We start from the raw sequence: 27,737 nt of genomic DNA on the forward strand, positions 1-27,737 counted from the left end.
TGCAGCACACTATGAGAAATCTCTGCTTTGCAGCCCCACTCAGCGTTTCTTTAGTCTTCTCTGTGGTTGTGTGCTTTCACCCTTCCCTCCCAGATGCTGTTGATCTGTGATAGGCAGTGTCTGGGAGGGAGAGATAAAAAGTGAACAACCCCAGAGAAAACTGTAAAGAAATGCGTAGTTGGCCTGCAAGCAGAGATTTCACATAATGTGATCCAAAAGCAATAAATGTGCATATCTCTGCATTTGAGCATCACAGCACAAAATGGAAAGGTGTGGTGAAATCGGGAGGCAATAAGGATTTTTATAAAGTATTTAACTCAAATTTTGAGCTAAATCCTGAATTAGGCACAGTATGCACATCAACACTTATACCATAATTATTTTTTCTATTTTCACAGAAATTCAATGTTGGCAGCGATGATAAAGGTTACCGGAGCAACACGTCACTTCCAACCAGTATCCCTTATAGGAATATCAAAAACGTTGATTCTAGTGATGATAGCGTGAGTGACTCTGATGAGGATGATGGTTCTCCATGGAAACGTAAGCGCCAGAAGACTTCCAACCCTCCTCGTATTATCCCCAGACCGACACCGTTTATGTTTCCTGGTCAAAACAAGCAGCCAAAGAATAATATCTGGGGGGCAGTGCTGCAAGAACAAACCCAAGAGGCCGTGGCAAATGAACTTGGGATCATGGACATGGATGGCCTAATAGATATGAGCAGGCAGTCAGAGACTTATAATTATGTCCTCGCCAAAAAGATGATGACAAAGTCAAGTGAAGACGAAAAGTTGAGCTTGGACAAAGAATTGGAAGAGTATATGAATGAAGATAGAGAGCACGTAGCAAAGGAAGAAAATGGACACTTAAAGAGGAAGCGACCTGTGAAGGAGAGATTAGGTGAAAAGTTAGAAATGGACTACAAGGGCCGATATGAGATAACCGAGACAGATCCTCGAGACAAGGTTGCCGATGAAATCGCGTACAGGTCAGATCTCAGGATTTCATTAAAATGTTAATCCTAAATCCTTTATGAATGTGTCTGCGAAATTGGGAAATCCTTATTGTGCACATTTTCCGTGGTCTCCAAATATGAGACAATTTTATTAACACTGACAAAATGAGTGCTCTAAAGCTAGCCATTAGTGATCAGCGAAAGTGCTTGTTACTCGAGTTTGCCTAGAGTGCTCGGGTATGCGCAGAGTATTGCGGGTGTTCAAGTGGCATGTGTGAGTCCCCGCACCCGCATGTTGTGCGGTTTTAAATCGGTGCATAACATGTAGGGATTGCCTGACAAACACTGGCAATCCCCTCATTTTAGTGGCTGTCTAACGGCCGTGAAACATGTGGGCGCAGGGGACTCGAGCACTTGTGCTCATCACAACTAGTCATGCGTTGTGTTATAGTGTGTGCTCTCATCTTGGGTCAAGATGTTTTAAGGCAGTGTGCACAAATGGCTGATTTTCAGTCATTTTGGTTTTTTCTCTCATAACCCCCACGGCAGCACACCAGAGGATGTTACCACTTTCCTAATAGGGACAGGAAATACCAAAGAGGTTAAATAACTCCTCCCACATCCTCCCCTCAGTGTTCTTTCCTGTCCCTACTAGGGATCAAGAGCTCATCCGCAGTGGTATGTGCCGGCAACAGTCAGCGGGGGAAATGGAGACCAAGCCGAGCAGCAGGGGACCGAGCAGGCTTACCTCTCCTTCCCGAAGAGCTGCTCCCGTCTCCGTTCAGGATTCCCCTCCAGTCTGCACATTCGGGCAAGGTCCGGGGGTATTCTTCTGCTGCAGGCCTCTCAGAGCTCTCCAGGCAGCGTGTTGCACTTGTATGTAGACGAGAGAACTTCTGGGGTGAGGCCGGCGGCAGGAAGTGATGTCACATGCCGGCTTCAGTGTACCGGATGCAGGGATTCTTGTGTTCCACGCTGGAACACATCGGAGGTATCTGCAGATCCCAATACAGAGCAGATCGGTGTCGACCGATACACACACACACACACACACACACACACACACACACACACACACACACACACACACACACACCGAGAGGGAGAAGGTCCTCTAATGAGAGGATAAGAGCCCTGGACAAGGAAGATATCTAAGGTAGGACAAACCCTGTAACAAAGAGAAAAAGAGTTTGTAGCCAGCTCACCGGTAAATCACCGCAGGTGCACGGAACTCCGCTGCAGGAAGACGATCCAATCATCAGAGAAACAAAAAAGTTGAGTTCCAGCTCCTTAAAACATGACGTTTATTATATCCAAATATAAAATCCAAATGTCCATGGTGTGCAACCTCCCACCGGTAAGTGCCTGGGATGACAGAGATAAACGGCATAGCCATGCTGATATGTGAATAATGATAAAAGAAAAAAAGGCTCTGTATCCCTTGGCAACTAAACCGGTAATAGACAGTACATTTGTCCGCAATAACTTTATCAGGGAGTAGTACCAGGAGCACGGCAATCCAGCAATATAAATAGTAACAAAGAGAAAAAGAGTTTGTAGCCAGCTCACCGGTAAATCACCGCAGGTGCACGGAACTCCGCTGCAGGAAGACGATCCAATCATCAGAGAAACAAAAAAGTTGAGTTCCAGCTCCTTAAAACATGACGTTTATTATATCCAAATATAAAATCCAAATGTCCATGGTGTGCAACCTCCCACCGGTAAGTGCCTGGGATGACAGAGATAAACGGCATGCTCCTGGTACTACTCCCTGATAAAGTTATTGCGGACAAATGTACGGTCTATTACCGGTTTAGTTGCCAAGGGATACAGAGCCTTTTTTTCTTTTATCATTATTCACATATCAGCATGGCTATGCCGTTTATCTCTGTCATCCCAGGCACTTACCGGTGGGAGGTTGCACACCATGGACATTTGGATTTTATATTTGGATATAATAAACGTCATGTTTTAAGGAGCTGGAACTCAACTTTTTTGTTTCTCTGATGATTGGATCGTCTTCCTGCAGCGGAGTTCCGTGCACCTGCGGTGATTTACCGGTGAGCTGGTTACAAACTCTTTTTCTCTTTGTTACTATTTATATTGCTGGATTGCCGTGCTCCTGGTACTACTCCCTGATAAAGTTATTGCGGACAAATGTACTGTCTATTACCGGTTTAGTTGCCAAGGGATACAGAGCCTTTTTTTCTTTTATCATTATTCACATATCAGCATGGCTATGCCGTTTATCTCTGTCATCCCAGGCACTTACCGGTGGGAGGTTGCACACCATGGACATTTGGATTTTATATTTGGATATAATAAACGTCATGTTTTAAGGAGCTGGAACTCAACTTTTTTGTTTCTCGGACAAACCCTGTGTCGTGGTAGCATGGAGATGTCAGGTTCCTCCTGCTCTGCATCTGCAGATCCCAGCACAAGGAACTTGCACCAGGAAGCAAGTCCAAGACTTCACGGAGGTGTGAGGTCTAAACAAAAAACCTGGCCTCTTTACTTAAAGGGAACCTGTCACCTGAATTTGGCGGGACCGGTTTTCGGTCATTTGGGCGGAATTTTCGAGTGTTTGATTCAGCCTTTCCTTACCCGCTGGCTGCATGCTGGCCGCAATATTGGATTGAAGTTCATTCTATGTCCTCCGCCTGCGCAAGCAAGATTGCCAGGTAGACAGCACACTGTTCGACAATCCCTGTGTTTGTGATAGATTGCCCTATCTGTTCCCCTAATAATTGAATCTCCCACTACAGCACCTGTCTGGCCTGTCCTGCTCTCCTATTTCCCTCCTTACTGTAGCAGTCACTCCTTTGGCTTTCAGCGGACATGCCTTGCTGCAGCAGTGCTACCCCTGTACTGTCACCCCCCTCATCAGCACACTTGGCAAACTTATTGGGGTGTGCCAGATCAGGATTAGCCACTCTGGCACTCTTCCCTCTACCCGGCCTTCTGTCACCCAGCTTGCTGTTTCACTGTCCTGCAGCTCCATCTTACCATCCCCCACCCCTCTTCTATCCCATTGAGTGTCTGCTCCGTGAGCAGAAGACTCCTTTCCATATTGTCAATGGATCTCGGCGGGGTGGATTTGATTTAAATCTAACTGATTTAAATCACGATTTAAATCACAATTTAAATCACTAGTCAGTAAGGCTTGATTTAAATCAGTGATTTAAATCAAAGTTTCTACCTAACTGAATTTGACTCCGCAGAGGTCCCAGCCTCTTCTTCACGGCAAAAATGTTACAATATGAACAGAGTTGAGAAAAAGACCTTAATCCTATTGTTCTACAAACCTATGAATACAGAATCAACCCCTTCAGTGCCAAGTCCAAGAAGTTAGACAATATGTTTCTGATTGTTTGGAGTGGAATAGATCTGCACAACACAAGAAGAATGTGAATCTAAGTGTGAGGAGGAGGAAGGGCAAGCAGACAAGAAATTGAAAGTGAAACTTTGAGCACAATACTGCAGCATAGCCACAGACAGACAAGTCTGGATCTGTTTGTGTGTACGATCTGAGGTTTATTACATTCTTTCCTTATAATGGCAGCAGGCCGTAAAAGAGACCCAGTTTGGGAATATTTTAATGAAGCTCCTTCGCCTATCGGTAAGGCAGGCATGCGTGCAAAATGCAAACGATGCAACAAAGAGATGCAAGGCCTGGTGGCGCGAATGAGGCAACATCATGAGAAGTGCGGTGATGAAGATGACTCATCTGCTTGCCCTTCCTCCGCCTCACACTTAGATTCACATTCTTCTTGTGTTGTGCAGATCTATTCCACTCCAAACAATCAGAAACATATTGTCTAACTTCTTGGACTTGGCACTGAAGGGGTTGATTCTGTATTCATAGGTTTGTAGAACAATAGGATTAAGGTCTTTTTCTCAACTGTAACATTTTTGCCGTGAAGAAGAGGCTGGGACCTCTGCAGAGTCAAATTCAGTTTTGAGAACTGCGTAAGTAAAGCAAGCGTCTGTGATAATAAAGGAGAGAAACTGCCCACTAATCCTACAGAAACCTCTGGAAGAGCATGGCATTGTGAATGTTACACATATACAGCCTTTATTCTACTGAGTTAAACAACTCAGCTTTATCTCATGATGGAAGAACCTTTGGATGGTAAAATATTTTCCTCAAAAAGCAGTTTATTGAAAAAATCCGATTTAAATAAAAAAAAAAAATACGATTTTTTTTTTTTATTTAAAAAAAAACAAACATTGATTTTTATCCACCCTGGATCTCGGTGTTGCCAGACGCACATTTAGATTCAGAATCTGGGTTTCCAAATGCTCAACGTGCTCACATCTCGCACAGCAGTATGCACCCTCGACCGGCTGCTCAAGGACTGCATACATGTGGCAAGATGTGCACTGGATGGCATTAACAATAGTGGAGCACATTTCCTAATGGGGATTGCACCAGACATAAAAGTTAAATAAAAAATAAATGCAAAGTATTAAGTATTCAGTAATTCCTCCCTTGGAAACTCCCTGAATCCAAAGTCACTGATTCAGGTCACACACTTACCGCCGTTCGCACTTACGCTCAAGTCAAACTCAGCTCGTTCACACTTGCTAAGCTGAAGATTTAAAGAGATTTTTTTTTTTCTTTTTCCCCTTAGCAGCATTCCACCTTGCTGTTCAATGTACTTCCAAAAAGGGAAGACAAAGCACTAAATACTGAATGAATCAACAAGTAGCAGTTTATAAAAAAAACTAGATGGTAGCCCGATTCTAACGCATCGGGTATGCTAGAATATGTAGTTTATTTATGAAGATTTTAGAATAATACATTGAATACACAGGATTTGGCCGGCCGCGACCAATTAGCGAAGCGTGGTTCAAATCCCACGCTAATTCGCGGCCGGACTGCGCCTGTAGTATTTTGCACAGCCCACGTAGTATATTGCACAGGCCACGTAGTATATTGCACAGCGAGACCGCTACGTCATCATCTCGCGAGATCGCAGTGCATGGAGCGGTCACCGGAGCGTCGCGAGGAGCGGGAAAGGCCTGTTGTGGATCCGAGGGGCCAAAAGACGGTGAGTATATAACGATTTTTTATTTATTTTTAACATTAGATATTTTTCTATTGATGCTGCATAGGCAGCATCAATAGTAAAAAGTTGGTCACACAGGGTTAATAGCAGCATTAACGGAGTGCGTAACACCGCGGCATAATGCGGTCCGTTAGCGCTGCCATTAACCCTGTGTGAGCACCGCTGACTGGAGGGGATTATGGAGCGGGCAGTGACTGCGGGAAGAAAGGGGCGGCCATTTTGCCGCCGGACTGTGCCCGTCGCTGATTGGTCGCGGCAAAACAGCCATGACCAATCAGCGATTTGGATTTCCATGACAAAGTCCGCGACCAATGAATATCCGCGACAGACAGACAGAAGTGACCCTTAGACAATTATATAGTAGACTAGATTGTGGCCCGATTCTAACGCATCGGGTATTCTAGAATATGCATGTCCCCGTAGTATATGGACAATGATGATTCCAGAATTCGCGGCAGACTGTGCCCGTCGCTGATTGGTCGAGGCAACCTTTATGACATCATCGTCGCCATGGCAACCATTATGACATCATCGTCGCTGTGCCCGTTGCTGATTGGTCGAGGCCTGGCGGCCTCGACCAATCAGAGACGCGGGATTTCCAGGACAGACAGACAGACAGACGGGAAAACCCTTAGACAATTATATATATATATAGATGCTCTGTCATTATGTATGCATACTAAGCCGATAGAAGCAAAGAGGTAGAGGAAGGTAAAGATCAATCAAAATATAAATCCCTCTCCAAATTGATGTATAAAGTGCCTCAGTGCCTGTAAACTAATGGTGATGTGTAAAGATCAATCAACACATAACCTCTCCAAATGGATGCATAAAGGGCTTCAGTGTATATAACCTAAATAGTAATCTGGGCTAGCAGCAAAGGAAAACTACCAAATGACAATAAGAACATATTAGGCTACGTTCACATTAGCGTTGTGCGCAACGCACACAAAAATGCACCAAAACGCATGCAAAAACGCTGCGTTTTGCGACGCATGCGTCGTTTTTTGCCGAAATTTGGCCGCAAGAAAAATGCAACTTGTTGCGTTTTCTTGGTCCGACGCTTGCGGGACAAAAGACACATGCGTCGCACAACGCAACAAACAAAAACGCATGCGTCCCCCATGTTAAATATAGGGGCGCATGACGCATGCGTCGCCCGACGCAAACCCGACGCAAACTAGCATAACGCTAATGTGAACGTAGCCTTAGTCTTTTTACCTTAGTGGTAAGCAGAAGTTTGCCTTGTCTCCCACCTTGACGCACGTTTTGCCTATTCTTCTGTGGGCATGTGTAATAGGATTGGCTAGATGTCATTTAAAAAGCCCGCGGACCAAACCGGATGTTATCTATCATGTCAGGTGACCTCCTGAAAGAATGACACTGTGCCCAGTCGAAAAAAAGCCCCTAAATATCCTTATATATACAGTGATAGTTGCCGGCGAGATAACGGTGCATCCGGCACTAACGTCAATGCTCTGGAAGGACCTCTGGCCACGGTGGATCGCATGCGTTCCACCCAGCTTACTCCAGGCGGAAGTTACGGTCACACCTTTTGCCAGAAGCAGGACGGTCCAGCGTGACGACTGCAGCGCATGCGCACTTCCCAGCATACTAAGTGTAATATGTGCAACAACTCGGAAGTCCATTTGTATTAAGTTTTAACCCCTTTACCCCCAAGGGTGGTTTGCACGTTAATGACCAGGCCAATTTTTACAATTCTGTCCACTGTCCCTTTATGAGGTTATAACTCTGGAACGCTTCAACGGATCCCAGTGATTCTGACATTGTTTTCTCGGGACATATTGTACTTCATGATAGTGGTAAAAATTCTTTGATAGTACCTGCGTTTGTTTGTGAAAAAAACGGAAATTTGGCGAAAATTACCGTATATACTCGAGTATAAGCCGAGATTTTCAGCCCAAATTTTTGGGCTGAAAGTGCCCCTCTCGGCTTATACTCGAGTCAAGGTGGGTGGCAGGGTAGGCGGGTGAGGGGGAGAGGGCGCCGAGGCATACTTACCTAGTCCCGGCGATCCTGGCACTCCCCCTGCCGTCCCACGGTCTTCGGTGCTGCAGTTCTTCCCCTCTTCAGCGGTCACGTGGGACCGCTCATTAGAAAAATGAATAGGCGGCTCCACCTCCCATAGGGGTGGAGCCGCGTATTCATTTCTCTAATCAGCGGTGCTGGTGACCGCTGATAGAGAAAGAGGCTGCGGCACCGAAGACGGCTGTGACAGGCAGAGGGAGCCGGACGTCGGGACCAGGTAAGTATGTCATATTCACCTGTCCGCGTTCCAGCCGCCGGGCACCGCTCCATCTTCCCGGCGCCTCCATCTTCCCGGCGTCTCCATCTTCCCGGCGTCTGCGCTCTGACTGTTCAGGTCAGAGGGCGCGATGACGCATATAGTGTGCGCGGCGCCCTCTGCCTGATCAGTCAGAGCAGAGACACCGGGAAGATGGAGGCGCCGGAACGAGACGCCGGGAGCTGCAAGCAAGAGAGGTGAGTATGTGTTTTTTTTGTTTTTTTTTATTGCAGCAGCAGCGGCACAGATTTATGTGGAGCATCTATGGGGCAGTATGAACGGTGCAGAGCACTATATGGGGCACAGCTATGGGGCACAATGAACGGTGCAGAGCACTGTATATGGGGCACAGCTATGGGGCACAATGAACGGTGCAGAGCACTGTATATGGGGCACAGCTATGGGGCACAATGAACGGTGCAGAGCACTGTATATGGGGCACAGCTATGGGGCACAATGAACGGTGCAGAGCACTGTATATGGGGCACAGCTATGGGGCACAATGAACGGTGCAGAGCACTGTATGGGGCACAGCTATGGGACAAAATGAACGGTGCAGAGCACTATATGGGGCACAGCTATGGGACAAAATGAACGGTGCAGAGCACTATATGGGGCACAGCTATGGGGAAATATGAACGGTGCAGAGCACTATATGGCACAGCTATGGGGAAATAATGATCTATTTTTATTTTTGAAATTCACCGGTAAATGCTGCATTTCCACCCTAGGCTTATACTCGAGTCAATAAGTTTTCCCAGTTTTTTGTGGCAAAATTAGGGGGGTCGGCTTATACTCGGGTCTGCTTATACTCGAGTATATACGGTATGAAAATTTTGCAATTTTACAACTTTGATTTTTTTATACAATTAAATCACAGAGATATGTCACACAAAATACTTAATAAGTAACATTTCCCACATGTCTACTTTACATCAGCACAATTTTGGAACCAATTTTTTTTTTTTTGTTAGGGAGTTCTAAGGGTTAAAAGTTGACCAGCAATTTCTCATTTCTACAACACCATTTTTTTTTTTAGGGACCACATCTCATTTGAAGTCATTTTGAGGGGTCTATATGATAGAAAATACCCAAGTGTGACACCATTCTAAAAACTGCACCCCTCAAGGTGCTCAAAACCATATTCAAGAAGTTTATTAACCCTTCTGGTGCTTCACAGGAATTTTTGGAATGTTTAAATAAAAATGAACATTTAACTTTTTTTCACAAAAAATTTACTTCAGCTCCAATTTTTTATTTTACCAAGGGTAACAGGAGAAAATGGACCCCAAAAGTTGTTGTACAATTTGTCCTGAGTACACCGATACCCCATATGTGGGGGTAAACCACTGTTTGGGCGAATGGGAGAGCTCGGAAGGGAAGGAGCGCCGTTTGACTTTTCAATGCAAAATTGGCAGGAATTGAGATGGGATGCCATGTTGCGTTTGGAGAGCCACTGATGTGCCTAAACATTGAAACCCCCCACAAGTGACACCATTTTGGAAAGTAGACCCCCTAAGGAACTTATCTAGAGGTGTGGTGAGCACTTTGACCCACCAAGTGCTTCACAGAAGTTTATAATGCAGAGCCGTAAAAATAAAAAAATTTTTCCCACAAAAATTTTTTAGCCCCCAGTTTTGTATTTTCCCAAGGGTAACAGGAGAAATTGGACCCCAAAATTTGTTGTACAATTTGTCCTGAGTGCGCTGATACCCCATATGTGGAGGGGAACCACTGTTTGGCCGCATGGGAGGGCTCGGAAGGGAAGGAGCGCCATTTGGAATGCAGACTTAGATGGAATGGTCTGGAGGTGTCACATTGCGTTTGCAGAGCCCCTAAAGTACCTAAACAGTAGAAACCCCCCCACAAGTGACCCCATATTGGAAACTAGACCCCCCAGGGAACTCATCTAGATGTGTTGTGAGAACTTTGAACCCCTAAGTGTTTCACTACAGTTTATAACGCAGAGCCGTGAAAATAAAAAATCTTTTTTTTTCACACAAAAATAATTTTTTAGCCCCCAGTTTTGTATTTTCCCAAGGGTAACAGGAGAAATTGGACCCCAAAAGTTGTTGTCCTATTTGTCCTGAGTACGCTGATACCCCATATGTTTTTTTTTATTATTATTTAGATAAAGAAATGTATTTATGGGAATAATATTTTTTTTTTTTTTCATTATTTAGGAATATTTTTTTTTATTTTTTTTTACACATTTGGAAATTATTTTTTTTTTACTTTGTCCAAGGTGGGGACATCACAGATCGGTGATCTGACAGTTTGCATAGCACTCTGTCAGATCACCGATCTCACTTAGAGCACCGCAGACTTCACAGTGCGTGCTCTGAGCAGGCTCTGTGAAGCCACCTCCCTCCCTGCAGGACCCGGATGCTGCGGCCATCTTGGATCCGGGGACTGCAGCGAGGAAGGAGGTAGGAGACCCTCGCAGCAACGCGATCACATCGCGTTGCTGCGGGGGGCTCAGGGAAGCCCGCAGGGAGCCCCCTCCCTGCGCGATGCTTCCCTATACCGCCAGCACATCGCGATCATGTTTGATCGTTGTGTGCCGGGGGTTAATGTGCCGGGGGTGGTCCGTGACCGCTCCTGGCACATAGTGCCGGATGTCAGCTGCAGTAGGCAGCTGACACTCGGCCGCGATCGGCCGTGCTCCCCCCGTGAGCGCTGCCGATCGCATATGACGTACTATCCCGTCGAGGGTCAGATAGGCCCAGGGCACCTCGACGGGATAGTACGTCTAAGGTCAGAAAGGGGTTAATGAGTCATAACATTATTAAGTAAATAGAATCAACCACCCATATGTATACATGGTGATGTGTTAAAATGCTTGAATGTGTATGTGAATAAATGATGGAGATGTGAATTGATGATGAGAAAATGTATATCCATCACAAAGTGAATATAATGTGAAACAACAATTGAATGAGTGAGTGGAAGCAAGGTGAAAAATAAAAAAAATGAAACTAAAAATAAATATAAACAAAATGATAAATGAATGCAATACCTGCTATGACAAAAAATTAAAGGGGCAACCAATCTGTCTATTCAAAGTGATAAAGATGAAAAAAGAAAATAAAGTGATAAAGATATCAAAATGAGGTCTCATATTTTATATAAATACATATATGTATATACACACATGTGCAGTTGTGGCCAAAAGTATTGACACCCCTGCAATTCTGTAAGATAATACTCCGTTTCTTCCTGAAAATGATTGCAAACACAAATTCTTTATTATCTTCATTTAATTTGTCTTAAATGAAAAAACACAAAAAGAATTGCCCTAAAGCCAAATTGGATATGATTCCACACCAAACATAAAAAGGGGGTGGACAAAAGTATTGGCAATGTTCGAAAAATCATGTGATGCTTCTCTAATTTGTGTAATTAACAGCACCTGTAACTTACCTGTGGCACCTAACAGGTGTTGGCAATAACTAAATCACACTTGCAGCCAGTTGACATGGATTAAAGTTGACTCAACCTCTGTCCTGTGTCCTTGTGTGTACCACATTTAGCATGGAGAAAAGAAAGAAGACCAAAGAACTGTCTGAGGACTTGAGAAACCAAATTGTGAGGAAGCATGAGCAATCTCAAGGCTACAAGTCCATCTCCAAAGACCTGAATGTTCCTGTGTCTACCGTGCGCAGTGTCATCAAGAAGTTTAAGGCCCATGGCACTGTGGCTAACCTCCCTAGATGTGGACGGAAAAGAAAAATTGACACGAGATTTCAACGCAAGATTGTGCGGATGTTGGATAAAGAACCTTGACTAACATCCAAACAAGTTCAAGCTGCCCTGCAGTCCGAGGGTACAACAGTGTCAACCCGTATTATCCGTCGGCGTCTGAATTAAAAGGGACTGTATGGTAGGAGACCCAGGAAGACCCCACTTCTTACCCAGAGACATAAAAAAGCCAGGCTTGAGTTTGCCAATACTTACCTAAAAAGCCTAAAACGTTTGGAAGAATGTTCTCTGGTCAGATGAGACAAAAGTAGAGCTTTTTGGGCAAAGGCATCAACATAGAGTTTACAGGAGAAAAAAAAAGGCATTCAAAGAAAAGAACACGGTCCCTAGAGTCAAACATGGCGGAGGTTCCCTGATGTTTTGGGGTTGCTTTGCTGCCTCTGGCACTGGACTGCTTGACCGTGTGCATGGCATTATGAGGTCTGAAGACTACCAACAAATTTTGCAGCATAATGTAGAGCCCAGTGTGAGAAAGCCGGGTCTCCCTCAGAGGTCATGGGTCTTCCAGCAGGACAATGACCCAAAGCACACTTCAAAAAGCACTAGAAAATGGTTTGAGAGAAAGCACTGGAGACTTCTTAGGTGGCCAGCATTGAGTCCAGACCTGATTCCCATAGAACACCTGTGGAGAGATCTAAAAGTGGCAGTAGGGAGAAGGAACCCTTCAAATATCAGGGACCTGGAGCAGTTTGCCAAAGAAGAATGGTCTAAAATTCCAGCAGAGCATTGTAAGAAACTCATTGATAGTTACCGGAAGCGGTTGGTCGCAGTTATTTTGGCTAACGGTTGTGCAACCAAGTATAGGCTGAGGGTGCCAATACTTTTGTCTGGCCCATTTTTGGAGTTTTGTGTGAAATGATCAATGTTTTACTTCATTCTCTTTTGTGTTTTTTCACTTAAGACAAATTAAATGAAGATAATACCAAAGAATTTGTTTGCAATAATTTTCAGGAAGAACCTGAGTATTCTGACAGAATTGCAGGGGTGTCAATACTTTTGGCCACAACTGTATATAAATACTAGATAGGAACATATACATAAGTGCAACAAAAGTAAATCAGTCCTTATACATAAAAATAGGTCCATAATCATATCAAGTTCAAACCCAGAAAATGTCCTTTTTGACAAGGTGTAAGGGTACCGTTACACACTGCCATTTCGATCGCTACGACGGTACGATTCGTGACGTTCCAGCGATATCGTTACGATATCGCTGTGTCTGACACGCAGCAGCGATCAGGGATCCTGCTGAGAATCGTACGTCGTAGCAGATCGTTTGGAACTTTGTTTCATCGCTGGATCTCCCGCTGTCATCGCTAGATGGGTGTGTGACACACCGATCTAGCGATGCGATCCAGCGATGCGTTCGCTTGTAACCAGGGTAAACATCGGGTTACTAAGCGCAGGGCTGTGACTGCCAGCCGTAAAGTGAAAGCAGAGCACAGCGGTGACGTGCTTTCACTTTACGGCCGGCAGTCAGTGAGTGCGGGAAGCAGACGGCAAGGGACCTGACGGACACCAGAATGTAAGTATGTGCTGTTTGTTTTTTTTTTAGTTTTACGCTTGTAACCAGGGTAAACATCGGGTTACTAAGCGCGGTCCTGCGCTTAGTACCCGATGTTTACCCTGGTTACCCGGGGACCTCGGCATCGTTGGTCGCTGGAGAGCTGTCTGTGTGACAGCTCCCCAGCGACCACACTACGATTTACCTACGATCACGGCCAGGTCGTATCGCTGGTCGTGATCGTAGGTAAATCGTATAGTGTGACGGTACCCTTACAGTGTTAAAGGAAACCTGTCTCCCCCAAAATGGAAATTGAGCTAAACCCACCGGCATCAGGGGCTTATCTACAGCATTCTGGAATGCTGTAGAGAAGCCCCCGATGTAACCTGAATGATGAGAAAAAGAGGTTAGATTATACTCACCTGTGCGGGCGGTCTGATCCGATGGGCGTCACGGTCCGGGGCTTCCCATCTTCTTACTATAACGTCCTCTTCTTGTCTTCACGCTGCGGCTCCGGTGCAGGCGTACTTTGTCTGCCCTGTTGAGGGCAGAGCAAAGTACTGCAGTGCGCAGGCGCCGGGAAAGGTCAGAGAGGCCTGGCGCCTGCGCACTGCAGTACTTTGCTCTGCCCTCAACAGAGCAGACAAAGTACGCCTGCAGCAGAGCTGCAGCGTGAAGACAAGAAGATGACGTCATCCTATGAAGATGGCAGGCCCCGGACCGCGACACCCATCGGACAGGACCGCCCCTGGGTGAGTAGAATCTAACCTCTTTTTCTCATCTTTTATGATACCTCGGGGGCTTATCTACAGCATTCCAGAATGCTGTAGCTAAGCCCCTGATTCCGGTGGGCTTAGCTCAACTTCCATTTTGGGGGTGAAAGGTTCCCATTAAATAAAGAGGTAACCCATCGGGGTGAGGGGGATTAGGAACCTGTTTGGTTCACTGTCCATAAATCTTCCAGGATTCCCAAAAATTCCTGATGACAAAGGAAGGTGGAGGCAACAAAGATGTGATGGTCAGATCCATACAAAAAGGCGGCACAAGACATCTGCATAAAGAAAAAATAATTATTAGACAAAAAATAAACACAATTAAAAACACCCTCACCCATAAAAACAGTTACACCAGAGATTGAAAAAATGCTATGTTAATCCAAAAACAAATATTCTCGTCCGAAGAACACCTCTCCCCGTCTGCTCTACACTTACAGGGTGCAGTATTTTCTGAACCGAACAGAAATCCTTCCAGGGGAATGGAGTCTAAACCTCGAGGTCTTTCAGAAACTGACCAGAAGATGGGGCCATCCAGAGGTTGATCTCTTCACAAGTGGGCAGAACGCAAAGACGGATCAATATTATTCAATAAATCCAGCTGATCCTTGCTTGGGCGTAGATGCTTTAGCCCACCCATGGAAATTCAGACTGGTGTATGCCTTCCCTCCAATACCAATCCTACCAAGAGGTCTAGAGAAAATAAGATTAGAAAGGGTCAAGATAATCCTGGTAGCACCATTCTGGCCCAAAAGAAGCTGGTCTGGTACTCTGTCCAACTTGAGTATAGAGGGACCGGTAGCACTACCCCCAGTCAGAAACTTCCACCAGGGACAAATCTTCCGTCCGGATCCCAAAAGTTGCCTGGCTTCTGAGTTCACAATCCTGAAGACCAGAGGATTGTCAGAAAGGTTCATTGTGACGCTACAGAAAAGCAGTAGCAAATTCTATATACCAGAAGATATGGAAGACCTTCATCTCATGGAGTGGACCCAAACAGCCTGACCTGCACCAACCAAACATGGCACGGATCCTGGTTTTTCAGCAAGAAGGACTAGAAAAGGGGTCTCGGACCTAGTACACTCCAAGTCCAGGTGACGTCTCTAAATTCTTACTTTGACCAGACGTTAGCTGACCACCGATGGATCAAAAGATTTATGACAGCAGCATTTCACGTTTGTCCAAGAGCTACAAATTTAGTACCTTCCTTGGATCTCAATGTTGTCCTAAAAGGGCTCACACTACCACCCTTTGAGCCCTTGTCATCTATAGACAGACCAACTCTCCTGGAAGACAGCCTTCCTGAAGGCAATAACTAGTGCCAGGAGAGTGGGTGAGTTACAGGTGCTTTCAATCAACGAACCCTACATGAGAATCTTACAGGACCGACTTATTCTGCAACTGGACCCGTCATTCCTTCCTAAAGTGGTCTCAAAATTACACAGGTCCCAGGAGATATTTCATGGGCCTTGATAGAAGGAAGAACTATGAAAAGTTCCACACTCTGGTCGTTTGGAGAACGGTGCTCCACTATCTAAAGGAGATGGAAAAAGGAAGGACCAAAACCTGTTTGTTCACCTTCGAAGACAGAATATGGGGAAGAAAACTTCAGATCCACAATCGCCAACTGGATCAAGAGAGCAATTTCTGAGACGTATCACATCCAGGACCTTCTACCACCAGAGAAATTTACGGCTCACTCTACTAGAGCAATGTCTTTCTCCTGGGCCAAGAAAGCCAGTACTTCCATCAAGCAGATATGCAGAGCTGCTACCTGGTCCTCAGTCCATACTTTTTCCAAGCATTACAGGCTAGACATGATGCCTGTCAAAGACTTGGCCTCCGGGAGAAAAGTCCTCCAAGCTATAGTCCACCCCAACCCCCCCCCCCCCCCCCCCACACACACACACGCACACACACACACACACACGCAGAGCATTTACAGAACACATGTAGATTTTAGGTGATTTCTGTGTGTCCACTCAACCTAACACTGTTTATGTTACAATTGGCAGCACACCTCTTCACAAAGGTAATCTGACTTGGCATGTATCCCTGGTCATGTTACAAGTCTCCTTAAATGGACAAGTCTTGACTTAAAGGAATCCTACTTCTCTGAGGTTGTTACTGTGTAAAAGAGTCTCTTGTACTGCAAAAGGACTAATTTGCGTACTTTCTCCAATGGAGCATTGGCTGTAACATTCCATATGCAGCCATCTTTTTAATAAGAATCAGTATTTCCCCAGTGAGTATTGAGCACAGGTCCTATTATTTAGAATACTAACTCTCACCAAGTGTGAAATTGTTCCCCTCGTAAACGGTTATTTTATTATGCTTATTATTTTGCTTGTAGTGCCATTAATTTCACATCACGTTACATACATTATCATCACTGTCCCCATTGGGACTCACAATCTATATTTCCTATCAGTATGTCTGTCACGGAGTCCTTCTCCGGCACCACACAATCAACAGAGCTAGAGTATATTAAACAATTCCATGACCTTTATTTAGACAAAAATACGAAAAGGTCCATACACGATCCATCACACAAAGGATAAAATAGTCCAGAACACGAATGCAGTTCAGTAACAGGATAAAAGTCCAACAATCCAGCAGACAGAGGATGGCATAGTCCATATACTCTTCTTTCTCTCTGAGATGCTGTGAACACATCATCATTCCACACTGGACTGTTCTGTGTCTCACCTCCCTGATATTTACAAGTCTTTCTCCTCATTCACAGGTCAGGAGGGGGGAAGGTCACAGGGGCTCATTGTTTCAACAAGCTAGGTCAGTATGTCATTAGCATATTAACAAACAATACTGTGGGGGCTGATATCAGATGGCAGCAACAGCCATTCATCAATTAGCAAACAACTCACCCTACAAGAGAACACCATGAAAACAAGTAAAATAGAAATATACAGAAAAATGATACTCGCATAGCATATCACACCATCACAACCTCTCCCCCCTCTGGTGGGGGTGGTGGTAGCGCTTCCTCAGGCGGTATGGAGTGCACAAGATGTACTGGACGAGGTGGGGCTCCCTCCGAATCCTGGAGGGACAGCCAGACTGCAAATGTCCAGGTTGCCCACACCCATAACATCTCCTCTCTGTAATACCCCCAGGTCATGGTCGGAATTGTTAAGGCCCAGGATTGTGAGGTGTGATTTGTCATCGGCTTGCAACTAGGTGGAAGGACAGATATAATCGGAGGGGGACGGGGTGCAGGAGCAGCCTGTGGTTCATTGTGCAGAAGCCTCTTCCATTGCGGTCGGATAGTAAGGGCTTCATCAGCCCGGGCTGCAGCTCTATCCACGGTGCACAGCGTGCGCTCCCGGACCCATTCCCGTACCTCTGCTTGGCACTTGGCAAGAAATTGTTCTATAATGAACGCCTGTATAGCATCTTCCACAGTAAAGGAGTTTTCTGCTTCCAGCCATCTCCTACATGCCTGGGAAATCTTATGTGCATACATCCTAATCGTTTCCCCCCGTAGTGCAGGATGTCTCGGAACTTGGCCCTATACGAGTCTGGGGTGATAGCATGGTAATCCAGGATAGTCTGCTTTACAATGTTATAATCCCGATTCCGCTGTGAGTCAATGGTTCGGTAAGCCTCCGCCAGGCTACCGTTCAGGAGTCCCACTAGCAAACGCATCTAGCCAGAGTGGGGCACCTCCATCACAGGACACTGCTGCTCAAAGTCCTTGAAGAACCCCTCCACATCTCCAGAAGCCTCATCAAATGGCTTAAACACTGTCCGGGTGATCCGTACAGGCTCCCGGATCGTTGGGTTTACATTCCACATTGCATTACTCCCTCTTTCAAGCTCCATTGCTTCTTGTCTCCGCTGTGCCCGGCGGGCAGCCTCCTCCTTGTACTCCTGAGAGACGCCTGGGCCCAGAACCGCCATCTCTTCTTCGTACCACACCACCCACTGGCTTTTTGGGGTGGGGTCCTCGTCTCCAGTGCTCGTCCTTCAGACATATGGGAGGAGGTGGCCGGGCTGGCACCCACCAGTAGGTCAATTAAGGCCTCTTTAGTCAGTCCCTGGTTGTTCAGGCCCAGGTCTCTGGCTCTCTCCTGTAAACTGGATACAGTCCAATTTCTGTACTCTGTAGGTGGTTCTCCATTAGGTTACGCTCTGTTGCTCCCACTGCTTGTCACCAGTTGTCACAGAGTCCTTCTCCGGTACTACACAATCAACAGAGCTAGAGTATAGTAAACATTTCCATGACCTTTATTTAGGCAAAAATATGAAAGGTCCATATATGAACCACCACACAAAGGATAAAATAGTCCAGAACACGAATGCAGTTCAGTAACAGGATAAAAGTCCAACAATCCAGCAGACGGAGAGGATAGCATAGTCCATATACTCTCTCTCTGAGATGCTGTGAACACATCATCATTCCACACTGGACTACTCTGTCTCACCTCCCTGATAATATACAAGTCCCTCTCCTCATTCACAGGTCAGGAGGGGAAGGTCACAGGGGCTCATTGTTTCAACAAGCTAGGTCAATATGTCATTAGCATATTAGCAAACAATACTGTGGGGGCTGATATCAGATGGCAGCAACAGCCATTCATCAATTAGCAAACAACTCACCCTACAAGAGAACACCATGAAAACAAGTAAAATAGAAATATACAGAAAAATGATACCCATATAGCATATCACACCATCACAATGTTTTTGGAGTAATGTGAGAGTAAACCCATGCAAATACTGGGAGAACATGCAGATTCCTTGCAGATGTTGTCCTTGGTGAGATTTGAATCCAGGACCTCAGTGCTGCAAAGAAACCATGTGAATTACTGAGCCACCGTGCTGCTCGAGATCTACCCTTCAGCATGCAGTAGTCTTTCCACACTTTCTGATCTTGAAGTAGAAGTCCAGCAATGGGAGGAGACCCATAAAAACTTCCAAGTTTTATTAAAAAAAAATCTACAAATCAATAAAATTCTCTATGGTAATGAACCACTGCAGACAAGTTTCAGATGTAGTCCTTATTCATTGCTCATACAGGTTTTTATGGAATTTGTAATTTTTTTTTTTTTTCAATAAAACTTGAAGTTTTTATGGAACTCTTCCCTTTGCTGTTTTTTCTTTCTTCTTCTGCTAATTTCCCTTTGATGCACTGCAAGGTTCCGTGCATTGAGAATCCTGCCCTGGATGTGCTGACGTTGTCTCTGTTTCCTCTCTAGATTTTAACTATGGTACTTCCGTTTCTTGTCTCCACCTAGAGCAATTTTCCAAGTAAGCAGTCCACTGTAAACTGACCATTATAAGTTGAGACCTCAGTGTTATTTTGCTTGCCGCGATACTAGAGTGTAGAATTTTTATTGTAAACTTTTATGGGTTTGGGCAGAATTTATTTTTTTTTTTTTAAATATCACAGCCATGGGATAAAATCCAATATAAAGGGACTGCTAAATTCATTTCTAAAAGTTGGGTAAACTGTTTAAGGTTTTTTAGTTGCCTAAGCACCTAGCAATCCTATATTTTTTACGGGACTAAATAGGACCATTTTGATTTGTTGTGTTTCTCAATCTTGTGTAGACTCCAAGAGCCAAAGAAAGATCTGATTGAGCGAGTTGTAAAAACTATTGGCACAAAGAAGGCAATAGAGCTACTTATGGAAACGGCAGATGTGGAACAAAACGGTGGACTTTTTATCCTGGTAAGTATTTTATTTTCAGCTAATGTCTTCATGTTCTCGGGGCCTTTCAAGTCAAGTGTTTTCTGTGCTTCCCCCTTCCTGACCTCCGCCATACTATTAGGCTGCTGTCACACTAGCAGTATTTGGTCAGTATTTTACATCAGTATTTGTAAGCCAAAACCAGGAGTGGGTGATAGATGCAGAAGTGGTGCATATGTTTCTATTATACTTTTCCTCTACTTGTTCCTCTCCTGGTTTTGGCAAAGTATGGAATTTTTTTTACCACTTAGATAAAACGTAACCTAGACATGTTTGGTGTCTATGAACTCGTAATAACCTGGAGAATCAAAATGGCAGGTCAGTTTTAACATTTAGTGAACCTAGCAAAAAAGCCAAACAAAAAACAAGTGTGGGATTGCACATTTTTTTGCAATTTCACCGCACTTGAATTTTTTTTCCTGTTTTCTATTACACGACATGCTAAAACCAATGATGTAGTTGAAAAGTGCAACTTGTCCCGCAAAAAACAAGCCCCCTCATGGCCATATTGACGGAAAAATAAAAAAGTTACGGCTCTGGGAAGGAGGGTAGCGAAAAATGGAAAAGGGCAAGGTCGTGAAGGGGTTAAATTTATTTCCATTCCTTGTAGGAAGATATTAAAATGGATTTCACATTTCTTAGTATACCAACGAGCATTGTTGAATCTGTTACTGGTTACATACCCGATTCTACCCTAAACTTAGGACATAACCTCACAACATAAACTTAGGACATCACACTCTGAGCTTTCCTCTACTAATACTTTTGTAATACCCAACGGTATGTTTGATTTTTTCAGTATAGTTTCATCATAAATCTGTTTAAACTCCAGCTTTAGAGGCTTGTATACACTCCAGCTAAACTCATCAGGTTGTTCCAAAGTTTTGACTTCCTAGTACTTCTTTATAGCAACGAGCTCTCCACATCACCCTGAATGAGCATAATAAACATAGATGTACAGCCCTGCAAGTAATTCTGAAGGTCCATTTATGTACAAGAGGTAAATGTGGCACTAGCAGTTATGACAGTACGATTGGAACTTGTATTCACCTGAACAAAAACCAAAGTTTATTTTCTGAATGTGAGCTTTTACTAAGTTGAAGAAAAGTTCTACCCTAACTTTAGCCATAACAGACTCCTGTGGTCTTTTTCACCCATCAAACAGGTGAATATAATATAACATATTGGCTTCTTGAAGCCATCACTAGTAGAAGGTGATAACTTGGTGCAGGCAAACAGCATGTTATTTTTCACATCTTTCTGGTATAGATATCCATATCTGCTGCATGGACAAGCAGCGCGCGCCAACTTTTGTATCTACATTTCCTTCTAAATTCAATTGTTTGACTTGCAGAATGGAACCAGGAGGAGGACTCCCGGAGGTGTTTATTTAAATCTCCTGAAAAGCACGCCAAGTATTACGTCTGATCAAGTGAAGGTACGTGCTATGAATATAGTGGTGGTGGAAGCCATAGAATTTATAACTAGTTGTTGCTTTTCCCCATCATAATGCACTGAAAACAGAAAAAAATAATTTTAGCTTGGTTGAGACTCATAGCATTGGATTATGAATTTAGTTGCTACGGCATTCATCATAAGGTAAAAATAATATTAATCTTCAAAATCTATTATACACAAGTGGGTGCAGAAGTTATCAACTGGTCATGTTTTTCCACTGCCACAGCCTCTGTCCCCGACACTGAAACGAAGCATCATCAGTGACCTCCATTTCCGGAGCTGGGTTAGTCAGTACTGTACAGAGCATGCATGGGTAGTCAATTCTGATGTATGCTCAGTACGAGCATCCTTACAATATTCTACTCCATGCACTGTGACAGTGTTCTCCCTTGCTGACTCTTATTAGAATCGATAAGCTGGCAACAGAGCGCACTGTCTGTGCGCATTGTAAAGCGAGAAAGTGGCGTGCAGAGACCAGCCCTGTCCAAGTGATGTCTGTTTCGGGTGCGGAGCTAGTCTCCGCTTGCCGGATTATCTCTTTACAGTGCGCACTGACAGCTTGTTCTGTTGCCACCTCATCACTTCTAATTATCCCAGCGTGCACTGGTTATTCTCAAACTAATTGTCATTGGAACATAAATATGTAAAAAATACAATAAAGCAGTTAGATTAGAAAAGGAAGAGTAGAGCCTTTAATTTAACCATATTAGAAAAACCAATTAACTTATATACTCGAATATAAGCGGACCCGAATAAGACAAGTCACCTAATTTTACCACAAAAAACTTGGAAAACTTATGGAGTTGAGTATAAGCCTGGTATGCATGGCCCCCCTCATCCCTATCTTGGTGTGCGAGGCCCCCTCGTCCCCATCTTGCTTACATTCCCAACGTGCCCTCGCAGTGTCATGTTCTGATGCCAGCAGCTGATATATGCTTGTAAGCAGTACATGGCAGTAAGGTCATGTGCTGCTTACAAGCAGAGGACAGCTGCCGGAATACTCGCTGCTCTCCACACCGGGACTATGTGCGTGGAGAGCAAAGAGTATTCATAACTCTTTAGCAGCGGGCACAGTAGCAGCAGCCGCCAGCTTCCTGCAGCTGTCGGGCGATCACATGTGCCTGCTACAGACCTCCACGCCCATGGGAGTGGAGGGCAGTAAATATTCACTTATGTAGCAGCCACACATGATCACCCGGCCGCAACTTTGCACGCTATTAAAGAGAAATTAATTTCTTTCTCGCCTCATTGGGGGACACAGGTAACCATGGGGGACACAGGTAACCATGGGTGTATGCTGCTGTCACTAGGAGGCTGACAGTATGCAAATAAAGAAGTATCTCCTCCCCGGCAGTATACACCCTCCGACAGGCACCAGGCAACTCAGTTTTTGCTTTAGTGTCTGTAGGAGGCGGACCTGGATCTAACACCAGATCCGCATTTCTTTTACAGGGATTTGTTGTTTGTTATTAATCATTTCCCCTTTCTTTTTCAGATATTTTCCTTCAGGGTAACAGGGTGCAGTTTTTCTCACCCTGTTTTCCCCACTTTGAGCGACCGAGAGAGCAGTGTGGTATCACCCACATCGCACCCTCTCGGACCCGCTGGGCAGGACTTGTCCCCTGTCACCCATTCGGGTGTTCAGGGTGACCTTCTTCTCGGTGGCCAGTCCTGCCCGTTTTCCCCTCCTCATCCATCTCCTCGGAGTGGGCTGAGAGGAAGACGGCGGTCACTTCCAGTGACCCTCTCCCCCTAGTTAGGGGTCGACGCCGTCTTCTGCGCCGGAGTTCGTGGCGCGGGAAGGAGGACTTCTTCCAGGACCCTCTACTCCACCAGGGATCCTGATGTTTCCTCATCTTCAGGTAGGGGATCTTCAATCAACAAACCCCCTTCCCCCTCCCTCCCCTCCCCTCCCCTCCACCACCTGCCCAGCAGTGATCGACTCTTACCACCTTCCTTCTGATAGGGGGACCGAGGAGGGAGAGGGCCGCATTCTCAGCGCTGGGACGCGCTATAGCCGCAGGAAGGGGAGCAGAAACGCTGGCATCTTTTTCCCCCTCTGTATTCAAACGCGCCCGCCATTTCTCCCTGACTCCCGGTCTTTTTCTTTCTTTTTGGCGCTTGAGTACCCTCTTGTGGCAGCCGGCGGTATTGCGGCCGGGACGTTCTCAGCGTCTTAGGGGGCGTTCCTTTCTATCTCCCCTCCAGTGTCTGTGCACGCCCACGGCGTCACACTGTCCCCGCGCTCTTTTCTCCTGCTTCCTGCTCCCTGTCAGCGTCTGCTCACCGTGTGGGACACAGGATTTTCTCTGGGAACACAGGCACCTGCGGCTACCTCTGTTGCTGTCCGTCAGCAGGCTCAGCGCTACTAGTACTCCACCTGGCAGTATTTCTCCGTGGACAAGGTAATATCCACCTATGTCCGACCCCACCCCGGCCTTTGCCCCCTCGGCCATCCATTACGCCTGCGCTCACTGTAAGAAAAAGTGGGCCTCAGGTCAGCCTTCACCCTTCTGCCCGTCCTGCGTTCCTCCCATCATGTCCGCCCCTCAGGAAGCTCCTAGGTCCCGGGATGAGTGCACCCCCCCTCCCCCGGACTGGGCTGTTGCTATGTCTCAATCAGTGTCTGACCTGACTAAGGTGTCTCAGTCCCTGGTCCAGGCACTTGAACGTATCCCGCTTCCCTCTAATGCCACCAGTGCCACGAACGCTTCACACGGCGATTCGCTCGCACCTGTCCTGGACCCTCACAGAGGCAGACCGGACAAAAGAGACAGAAAACGGACCTTATCTAGATCCTCGTCCAGTTCCCTGGACGGGATTCCCCTATCTGCCTGTTCCCCCTCCTCGCAGGCGGACGTCGGGTCTGTCGTAACCTCTCAGTCGGAATCTGACTCTGATGCAGATCAGACTTCCGGAACACAGGAGATGGTTGATAGCCTTATTTCGGCTATCATTCAGACCCTGGTTGATAGCCTTATTTCGGCTATCATTCAGACGCTTAATCTTAAGGAGGATGAAGCGAGCTCTCAGGACGTCTCCGTTGCGTTTAAACAGATTAAACGTTCCCCTAGGGTTTTTCCTAATAACAGGGAGTTTGACAACACTACCTCTACACACTGGGAAAACCCTGGCAAGCGTTTCCCTGGCAGGAAACGGCTTGACGTATTATACCCTTTTCACTCTGACCTTGTCTCCAAATGGTCCGAGTCTCCTAAGGTCGACCCACCGGTGTCCAGGCTATCCTTTCAGACAGTTCTGTCTATCCCGGACGTGGCTTCCCTTAAGGACCCCACGGACAGACAGATCGAGGCACTAGCAAAATCAGCATTTGAGGCTTCTGGAGCCTCCCTTTGCCCTAGTTTCGCCTCGTCATGGGTAGCCAAGGCTGTGTCAGCCTGGGCCAAGACCCTGCGCAGGGGCATTTTAGCTTCTTCTCCTGCTGAGGAACTGTCCGAATTAGCGGATCAGATTTCGCTGGCAGGAAAATACCTCATGAATGCCTCCCTTGATGCAGCGGCCTGCTCTACCAGGGCTAACGGCAATATTGTCGCCATTCGCCGGATTCTTTGGCTGAAGGCGTGGAACGCTGACCCCGCTTCTAAGAAATCGCTCACTGGTCTACCTTTCCAGTGTTCCAGACTCTTTGGCACACAACTAGATCAACTGATTTCGGACGCTACGGGTGGTAAGAGCACCTCTTTACCCCAGTCCAAGCCGAAACGTCCCTTCAACAGGAGGGGCCCTCAGTCTTTTCGTACCTTTCGGTCCTTTGCCTCTTCTGGAAATCCCACCCAGGACCGTTCCTCGTCACAAGGGGACAGAAGAAAACCTTCTTTCAGGCCTCCACCACGTTGAAGAGCCACCCCGCAAAACAATCAGGATCTCGGGGCCACAGGTTTTCTAATAAATGACGGGTCGCCCCCACCTGGAACTCCTTCCAGGGTGGGAGGCCGCCTTCTTCTGTTCTCAGAAGTTTGGCTTTCAGTAGTCGACGACGCCTGGGTCAGGGAGATCGTCACGTCAGGCTACAAAATAGAATTTTCTTTGCCCCCAGGAAGCCGTTTCATGCTCTCTCGTCCTCCCATACAGCCCTCTCATCTCCAAGGGCTTCTCCAGGCCGTCGAGTCACTCCTCACCTCAGGAGTCGTAGTACCTGTGCCTTCTTGCGAACGATTTTCGGGTTTTTACTCAAACCTGTTTGTGGTTCCAAAAAAGGACGGCTCTCTACGTCCGATTTTGGATCTCAAGCGATTGAACCGCCATCTTCGGATTCGGCACTTCAAAATGGAATCTCTGCGCTCAGTCATCGCGTCCATGGAGCCGGGAGAGTTTCTGTGCTCAGTGGACATTCGGGATGCGTACCTTCACGTTCCGATTTGCGTACAGCATCAGAGGTTCCTCCGGTTCGCGATCCACGAGCATCATTACCAGTTCACGGCCCTCCCTTTCGGGCTGGCGTCTGCTCCCAGGGTCTTCACGAAGGTCATGGCAGCTGTCATGGCCATTCTGCGCTCAAAGGGGATCCTAGTAATCCCATACCTCGACGACCTCTTGATCAAGGGCTCGTCTCATCGGGATTGCAGCCAGAGCCTCCAGCTTACTCTGGACTCGCTAGTTCGCCTCGGCTAGTTAATCAACTACCAGAAGTCTTCCTTGATTCCAACCCAGCGTCTGGAGTTCCTGGGCATGGAATTCGACACCTCTCAGGCTCAGGTCTACCTCCCCAAGGGGAAGTTCCTTTCTCTTCGTCGGGGTGTCAAAGCACTAAAGGGCCCGAATCCTCCGTCTCTCCGCCTCGCTATGAGGGTTCTGGGGGAAATGGTCGCTTCTATCGAGGCGATCCCCTATGCCCAGTTCCACTCTCGTCCCCTCCAGCTGGCCCTTCTATCTGCCTGGGACAGGAATCCATTTTCCCTGGACCGTCCTTTTCGCCTCTCTTACAAGGTGAGGCAGTCCCTCTCTTGGTGGACGCTGTCCACCTCCATTCTGCGCGGGAGGTCATTCCTCCCTCCCCACTGGCAGGTGATTACCACCGACGCCAGTCTCCAGGGTTGGGGCGCGGTCTTTCTCCACCTCACAGCCCAAGGCCGCTGGACGGCTCGGGAGGCGCGCCTCCCTATCAACCTTTTGGAAATCAGAGCCATCTTCCTAGCCCTCATCCGCTGGGAGCCCCTCCTCTCTGGAAAGCCGGTCCGCATTCAGTTGGACAACGCCACGGCCGTGGCATACATAAACCACCAGGGAGGGACTCGCAGCAGTCATGACGGAAGTCCCCTCTCTGTCAGCCGTCCACATTCCAGGGGTGGACAATTGGAGGCCGACTTTCTAAGTCGCCAGGGCATCGTTGCGGGCGAGTGGTCTCTTCTTCCCGCAATCTTCAGCCAGATTTGCCAGCGGTGGGGCGTTCCAGACGTAGACTTGATGGCCTCCCGGGCAAACCACAAGGTTCCCCAGTACGTCTCCAGATCTCGGGATCCGAGGGCCGTCGGATGCGACGCTCTCGTGATTTCATGGGTCCAGTTCCGGATGCCCTATCCCCGCCTCTCCCCTTGATCCCAAGGGTAGTAGAAAAGATCAAGACAGAAGGAGTCCCCGTACTCTTGGTAGCGCCAGATTGGCCTCGCAGGGCCTGGTACGCGGAACTGGCGAACATGCTATCGGACGTTCCGTGGAGGCTTCCGGATCTTCAGGACCTTCTTTCGCCAGGGGCCTCTCTCCCACCCGAATTCTCGGTCTCTGAATTTAACGGTATGGCCGTTGAGGCCGCGGTCCTGAAGAACGCGGGTTTTTCGCATAGCGTCATCCAGACTATGATAAGGGCGAGGAAACCGGCTTCCTCAGATGTTGGAAGGCCTTTTTCCGGTGGTGCCAGGAAAGCAATCTGTTTCCTATGACCTTTTCCCTTCCTTCCCTTCTCAGCTTCCTTCAAACGGGTCTAGATGCGGGTCTTTCCCTTAGCACCTTGAAGGGTCAGATTTCTGCTCTATCCATTCTTTTTCAAAGAGACCTAGCTTCTCTACCTCAGGTGAGGACCTTCATCCAGGGGGTTGCTCATATAGCTCCCCCTTACCGTTCTCCTGTCAACCCTTGGGATCTCAATCTCGTCTTAGACGCCCTCCAGCGGGCGCCCTTTGAACCGCTTCAGGACGTTTCCTTCTCGCTTCTATCCTGGAAGGTAGCCTTTTTGGT

General features: G+C 46.6%; 1 protein-coding gene across 1 annotated transcript in view; it reads left to right on the plus strand.

Annotated features, from left to right (window-relative positions):
* The window catches only part of PHAX (phosphorylated adaptor for RNA export), a 64,650-nt gene that overhangs the window by 18,917 nt on the left and 17,996 nt on the right, over nt 1–27,737 (plus strand). The window contains exons 2-4 of the mRNA XM_069753864.1: nt 399–991; nt 19,949–20,069; nt 21,442–21,525. Coding sequence (XP_069609965.1) covers nt 399–991; nt 19,949–20,069; nt 21,442–21,525 — 798 coding nt within the window. The remainder of the gene's footprint in view (nt 1–398; nt 992–19,948; nt 20,070–21,441; nt 21,526–27,737) is intronic.

The sequence above is a fragment of the Ranitomeya imitator genome, chromosome 1 (assembly GCF_032444005.1).
Source record: "Ranitomeya imitator isolate aRanImi1 chromosome 1, aRanImi1.pri, whole genome shotgun sequence".
Classification (NCBI taxonomy): domain Eukaryota; kingdom Metazoa; phylum Chordata; class Amphibia; order Anura; family Dendrobatidae; genus Ranitomeya; species Ranitomeya imitator.